Source organism: Oncorhynchus clarkii, chromosome 18 (assembly GCF_045791955.1).
Source record: "Oncorhynchus clarkii lewisi isolate Uvic-CL-2024 chromosome 18, UVic_Ocla_1.0, whole genome shotgun sequence".
NCBI classification, from domain to species: domain Eukaryota; kingdom Metazoa; phylum Chordata; class Actinopteri; order Salmoniformes; family Salmonidae; genus Oncorhynchus; species Oncorhynchus clarkii.
Window position 1 is genome coordinate 17,113,539 of NC_092164.1, and position 7,500 is coordinate 17,121,038.

At 45.8% G+C, this 7,500-nt stretch overlaps 1 protein-coding gene across 2 annotated transcripts in view; it reads left to right on the plus strand.

Moving 5' to 3' along the window:
- The window catches only part of LOC139373100 (serine/threonine-protein phosphatase 2A regulatory subunit B'' subunit alpha-like), a 29,463-nt gene extending 24,145 nt beyond the window's left edge, over positions 1-5,318 (plus strand). For both annotated transcript variants that reach the window (XM_071113199.1, XM_071113200.1), the window contains exons 9-14: positions 367-415; positions 605-694; positions 956-1,131; positions 1,249-1,367; positions 1,651-1,757; positions 1,839-5,318. In XM_071113199.1, the coding sequence (XP_070969300.1) occupies positions 367-415; positions 605-694; positions 956-1,131; positions 1,249-1,367; positions 1,651-1,757; positions 1,839-1,938 (641 nt within the window). In that variant the 3' untranslated portion in view covers positions 1,939-5,318. The remainder of the gene's footprint in view (positions 1-366; positions 416-604; positions 695-955; positions 1,132-1,248; positions 1,368-1,650; positions 1,758-1,838) is intronic.
- The last annotated feature ends 2,182 nt before the right edge of the window (positions 5,319-7,500 follow it).

Consider the following 7,500-nt stretch of genomic DNA (forward strand, 5'->3'; position numbering starts at 1 on the left):
TCCATGCCCCCCCATCTCTCTCTCTCGTTCTCTCTCTCCATGCACCTCCATCTCTCTCTCTCTCTCTCTCTCTCTCTCTCTCTCTCTCTCTCTCTCTCTCTCTCTCTCTCTCTCTCTCTCTCTCGTTCTCTCTCTCCATGCCCCTCCATCTCTCTCTCTCTCTCTCTCTCTCTCTCTCTCTCTCTCTCTCTCTCTCTCTCTCTCTCTCTCGTTCTCTCTCTCCATGCCCCCCATCTCTCTCTCTCTCTCTCTCTCTCTCGTTCTCTCTCTCCATGCCCCTCCATCTCTCTCTCTCGTTCTCTCTCTCTCTCTCGTTCTCTCTCTCCATTCCCCCCATCTCTCTCTCTCTCTCTTCTCCTCTGACAGCATCCTCAAGCAGAATCATTGAGAGGTTGTTCTCAGGAGCCGTTACACGGTAAGACCTCACACACACTTAACTTAACAATATCTGGTAAAAGCAAAATGGTTGAGTGTAAAGTTAGTATTTATTTCCTCCTCTCTGTCTCTCTCTCTCTCTCTCTCTCTCTCTCTCTCTCTCTCATTCTCTCTCTCTCTCTCTCTCTCTCTCATTCTCTCTCTCTCTCTCTCTCTCTCTCTCTCTCAGGGGTAGCTCAGTGCAGAGAGAAGGGAGGATGAGTTATGCAGAGTTCAGCTGGTTCCTCATCTCAGAGGAAGACAAGAAAAGCCCTACAAGGTAGCACAGCAGAGTGTGTGTGTGAGCAGGAAAGAGTGTGTGTATGCAACATGCATGCATTCGTGTGCGCGCAGATGTGCATTTGTGTGCGTGTGTGTGTGTGATCTAATCTTCCTCTCTCTCTGTCTCTCTCCTATCTCTCTCTCTGTCTCTCTCTCCTATCTCTCTCTCTGTCTTTCTCTCTCTCTCCTATCTCTCTCTCTGTCTTTCTCTCTCTCTCCTATCTCTCTCTGTCTCTCTGTCTCTCTCTCTGTCCCCCAGTATAGAGTACTGGTTCAGGTGTATGGACACAGATGGGGACGGTGTGTTGTCTATGTTTGAGTTGGAGTACTTCTATGAGGAGCAGTGTAGTAGGATGGAGGGGATGGGCATTGAACCCCTACCCTTCACAGACCTGCTCTGTCAGATGCTAGACCTTGTCAAACCTGAAAGCAAAGGTGTGTGTGTGTCTTCTTTCTCTTCCAATTTATCCTCTCTTTATACATTATACTTTACATGTGTACAGTGCAGTAGTAGATGAACATCATATTGTGTGTTTGTGTGTGTGTGTTTAGGTAAGATAACCCTGTCTGATCTGAAGAGGTGTAGGATGGCTCATATATTCTTCGACACGTTCTTCAACCTGGAGAAATACCTGGACCACGAGCAGAGAGACCCCTTCGCTTTGCAGAAGGTAGGACCATGTGTGTGTGTGTGTGTGTGTGTGTGTGTTTGTGTGTGTGTGTGTGTGTGTGTGTGTGTGTGTGTGTGTTGTAGAACATAGACAGTGAGGGTGTGTGTGTACTAATGTGTGTGGGTGTGTACTGACGTGTGTGTGTGTTATAGGACATAGACAGTGAGGGTGTGTGTGTACTAACGTGTGTGTGTGTGTGTGTGTGTGTGTGTGTGTGTGTGTGTGTGTGTGTGTGTGTGTGTGTGTGTGTGTGTGTGTGTGTGTGTGTGTGTGTGTTTTGTAGGACATAGACAACGAGTGTCCAGAGCCTTCAGACTGGGATAAATACGCTTCAGAGGAGTATGAGATCCTGGTGGCGGAGGAGACGGCTAACGAACAGCTGCATGAGGGGTAAGACACACACACACACACTGACACACACTCACACTGACACACACACACACACACTCTCATACTGTGTTGCCTCCCCAGGACGTTTGATGATGACTATGAGGAGGCGGAGCTTCCTGTTCAAGGAGAGATGGTTGGGAATAAGATGGATAAGCTGCTCATATCAGATCTGTCAGCATGAAATTCCCAAAGCCTGGAATACCGCTCCCTTCTCCTTGGATATACAGGAGACGGGGGAGAGAGGAAGAGGGATGGACGGCGGAGAGAGGAAGAGGGATGGACCGGGAGAAATTGGTAAAAAGCTAAAGCAATGGAGGACTCCAAACTCTCTCAGCTTCTCCTTTCATACACAGACAGGGACAGAAGAGATGGTGAGAAGACAGAGGGATGGACAGAACGAGAGAGAGGATGGACAGAACGAGAGAGAGGATGGACTGAACGAGAGAGAGGATGGACAGAACGAGAGAGAGGATGGACAGAAGGAGAGAGAGGATGGACAGAAGGAGAGAGAGGATGGACAGAACGAGAGAGAGGATGGACAGAACGAGAGAGAGAATGGACAGAAGGAGAGAGAGGATGGACAGAACTAGAGAGAGGAGGGACAGAAGGAGAGAGAGGATGGACTGAAGGAGAGAGAGGATGGACAGAACGAGAGAGAGGATGGACAGAACGAGAGAGAGGATGGACAGAAGGAGAGAGAGGATGGACTGAACGAGAGAGAGGATGGACAGAAGGAGAGAGAGGATGGACTGAACGAGAGAGAGGATGGACAGAAGGAGAGAGAGGATGGACAGAAGGAGAGAGAGGATGGACAGAAGGAGAGAGAGGATGGACAGAAGGAGAGAGAGGATGGACTGAACGAGAGAGAGGATGGACAGAACTAGAGAGAGGATGGACAGAAGGAGAGAGAGGATGGACAGAACTAGAGAGAGGATGGACTGAAGGAGAGAGAGGAGGATGGACAGAAGGAGAGAGAGGATGGACAGAAGGAGAGAGAGGATGGACAGAAGGAGAGAGAGGATGGACAGAACGAGAGAGAGGATGGACAAAACGAGAGAGAGGATGGACAGAAGGAGAGAGAGGATGGACAGAAGGAGAGAGAGGATGGACAGAACGAGAGAGAGGATGGACAGAACTAGAGAGAGGATGGACAGAAGGAGAGAGAGGATGGACAGAACGAGAGAGAGGATGGACAGAACGAGAGAGAGGATGGACATAAGGAGAGAGAGGATGGACAGAAGGAGAGAGAGGATGGACAGAAGGAGAGAGAGGATGGACAGAAGGAGAGAGAGGATGGACAGAACGAGAGAGAGGATGGACAGAAGGAGAGAGAGGATGGACAGAACGAGAGAGAGGATGGACAGAAGGAGAGAGAGGATGGACAGAAGGAGAGAGAGGATGGACAGAAGGAGAGAGAGGATGGACAGAAGGAGAGAGAGGATGGACAGAAGGAGAGATAGGATGGACAGAACGAGAGAGAGGATGGACAGAAGGAGAGAGAGGATGGACAGAAGGAGAGAGAGGATGGACAGAAGGAGAGAGAGGATGGACAGAAGGAGAGAGAGGATGGACAGAAGGAGAGAGAGGATGGACAGAAGGAGAGAGAGGATGGACAGAAGGAGAGAGGATGGACAGAAGGAGAGAGAGGATGGACAGAAGGAGAGAGAGGATGGACAGAACGAGAGAGAGGATGGACAGAAGGAGAGAGAGGATGGACAGAAGGAGAGAGAGGATGGACAGAAGGAGAGAGAGGATGGACAGAAGGAGAGAGAGGATGGACAGAACTAGAGAGAGGATGGACAGAAGGAGAGAGAGGATGGACAGAAGGAGAGAGAGGATGGACAGAACGAGAGAGAGGATGGACAGAAGGAGAGAGAGGTCCTCTCAGCCCTCTGTAGGAGAGAACGTGTTTTCCACTCTTTTATCTTGATTGGAGTTTGTGTGTGTGTTGTGTATGCATGTGTGTGTGTTTGTGTGTGTGTTTGTGTCATCCCAAAGACTGTGTTTGGTGCAATAATGTGTCTTAACATGTTTATTATGTAGAAGTAATACTTCCTGTGTTATATTTATAATTACTGCCATATGGAGATTTTTCACTGACAATCAACTACTAGACAATCAGCTAATCAATCAAGTTGTTTTCAAATGTGTCAATTAACACACACACACACACACACACACACACACACACACTGTACACGCACACAGCTCTGTGCAAAACACCGCCATCTTGTGGTCACTAGTTATACTGCGGGCTGCTCTTAGAGCCGCGTGACGTTTGGAAAAGGGAGCTGTTGGAACACGGCTGTCAGCGTTCTCCGTTTATAAACCTCATTTTCAGTGTTCTATTTCAGAATCTTACTGTTAAGTAGTTTGATAAGGAGGGCCATTGTGTGTTTGATTCATTTAGAATTAGTCAAATGTTTAATTCAGTTTGAGATAAAACGCATGTACTGTATATTCCGTCCGTATACTTTTCAAAGAGTTCTCTCATAGCAGAGGCTGCGTCACAAATCAACCCCAGTGTACATAGACTTAGCTGTAACGAACTAACTTTCTCTCTGGTAGAGATGTTACTGTAAAAACCAAAATGGACATATGAAGAAGTGACACACACACACACACACACTTGCTAGCCACAAGGCGCGCTGTCGACACGTGGAACAGAGCTGTAAAGCTAACAGGCGTTTTCATGTGTCTTCAAATGGCATGATGTGTGTGTGTGTGTGTATTTGTGCGTGTATTTGTGGGTGTGTGTGTTTCTTTAAGAGCGACAATCTGTCCCTATATATCCATTGTAAATGTGTATTTAACTCTACATAGTGTTGCCATTGTGTACAGATGATGTATCTGATGCTTTGTGTTGCTTTGTGGCTCAACGGGGTTCAGTTATGTGGCGACACCCATCAGACAATCGGCTGTCAATCAATTTGTCAATCACCTATCAATCAGTTTGATAATCTGATTGGGTAATAAGGAGCATCTTGCTGTGACTGGATTGAGCACACTGGTAGCTCCTCCCTTTAGAGAGACTCATGCTGCTGTAGAGACACACACACACGTTTATAAGACACTGCTGTGTCTGACTCTATGCAAACAATCTGCTTTTTTGCTGACTGCCCTGGGAACACACACACATCTGCTCTGTACTAGGTGCAGGGGGCAGGGTGAGAAGCCATGGTGGAACTGCCTCCGACCGGAGACACTTCTGCCGCATTGAGGACTTTTACTTTGAAATGTATGCCTGTTTTAAACAACTTTTACTTTGAAATGTATGTCTGTTTTAAACAACTTTTACTTTGAAATGTATGTTTGTTTTAAACAACTTTTACTTTGAAATGTATGTCTGTTTTAAACAACTTTTACTTTGAAATGTATGTCTGTTTTAAACAACTTTTACAGATTTTTTTTCTTCTCTTATCTGATGTTTTACTTCCAGGTTGATTAGGCTTCAGTAGATGTTCTTGTGTTCGCATGGCTTCCTTCTTTCAATCTTTCCTTTGTTTTCTTTTAAAACTGAATCAAAATAAAGTCGATTTAAGGTTGGGGAGAAGAAATGAATGGCGGAGTACAACACGATTGTGCAACACAAAAGTGCGTTGAAAACAAACATTATCATATTTATTTATTTTTTTGTTGTTGCAATTTTGTATAGATAGATTTGACCAAACAGTGCGTTCTAAATAGTATGTAGCATGCTTACTCATAGTACATAGTTAATACTTTGAGTAAGCATCAGTAGGATGGCCTCTTTAGTCTCAGAATGTCCCTCTCCTGTGGTTCACCCCTGTGGCTCACAGTAGTAACTACACAGTAATGTTATGTTTCTCCTCTCCCACGTGTCTGTGCATGTGTGTGTGTTGAATGATGATTGTCTTGAAATTTACAGAACCCCAGACGAAGCCGATAGCCAATGAGATCCCAGCCTTGACTTTAAAGTCCCTCCCCCTTAGTCACACACATTCCAGACCGCCAACCAACACCCAGTCCGCAGTGATGTCATCGACCTTGATGTCATAATAGGGTTCCGTTCTCCCTTTGATGAACACACACACACACAGCAGAATATATGCTTTGGAGCAAACTCCACTGTGACACTAACATTTACCTAAATGAAGATAGGGAGGTGGAGAAGAGAGGAAGATGAGATAAGCCTGCTTGGCAATTCAGGGAATTAACTGTGAAAAAAATGCCTCTTCTCAAATATGGACCTGACACACACACACACACACACACACACAAACAGGCGATTTCCCATTATCTAATATGTGGGGGCGGCATGGCGACATGAGGTTAGAACTCTGGGCAGGAACTCATGGAATGAAGAGCAATGTGGCCAGGACAGATCTAGACATACTAGAACAGATTTAATGTGCGTCTGCAATGCCCTTCTATGTATTAGTGCACTGCTTTAGGCCAATCCTATATGGATTAGTGTGCCACTCCAGATTTAGTGCTAGAAACACACTCTGAATGTGGACATACTACAAACCACTCTCAGATCGATCCCAAAAGACACCCAGTTCACAACAGAGTTCACTTCTGTCATACTGGAAGACTACGTGATTCACTACAAGCGGTCCCATTCATAAGCAGATGTCCCACTCACATACAAACATACATCCGCACACGTACACACACAAGCACACGCACGCGTACACACGCGGGTACACAAATACACAAATGTACACACTAGAAATAGTTCAGGCGTCAGGGTGTGATGTCCTGACCAGCTGCTCTGACAGAGAGAAAGAAAGAGAGAGAGGGCTTGTCTGTTCTTGTCAGGGTACGGATGACTCCTTTGAACTCCCACAGTTCCAGCGCCAGATCGATAGGAGGGGGTATCTCTGCACACACAGCTCTTAATATGTCTTCTACGATGTCATATGTCAATGCTTTCCACCCATCAAAGAGTTACAGGGACAGGGGGTACATGATTAGAGCGAGGGAGGGAGAGGGAGAGTGGCAAACAAACATGCAAACACCCCCCAAGATAAACCCGAATTCAGTCTGCACTGCAACCGGCGGAGTGTGAGAGGAATGCGACAATATTTATTCAATGCAAGCAGTGACCTTTGTTCAATGTCAACGTGCCTTATGTCATTTTATCTACCCCAAATAGTCGAAATAGTATGAATGGAATTTTGATCTTTGTAACTCTTCAAACTGCCTGAGGGTGAGCACCAGGTATGTAGGTTTACAGAGTCTAAATAGGCTACTAGAGATAAATGAACAGGATTTATTTCTCAGACATTTTTATTTTCACTAATGACTTGCATTGGAATGTTTTCTAACATAAATTGCCAAGACTGATTCTGTAGCTCACGTTCAAAGCTGTGATGTATAATGTTCTTCTGTTGAGTTATGGCACAGGGCTACAAACAATATAGGTTTATTGTTATGTCTATTTTAGACCATGCACAATGAAAACATAAACTCAGAGGCTGAATCTGATGCATTGTACCAGAAAACAAACAGGTAATTTCGGTCCCCATGCAGTCCCTGGGCAGGTGTACAATAACACATTCATCATCCGTACAATAGATGAGTCATGTGCAGTACAACAGACGTTCTATGTAATACAAAGGTTTCATGTCCTCTTTATTTCTAAACCCTGGCCAACCCTCCTGCAGTATTACCCACATTGGGCCTGTTACATAATCATCTCACTGGAGACCGCTGCAGGCTTTTGCTCCTGCCCTGCATTCAGACGAGCCCCACATGCCAACAGGTATGCCCCTAC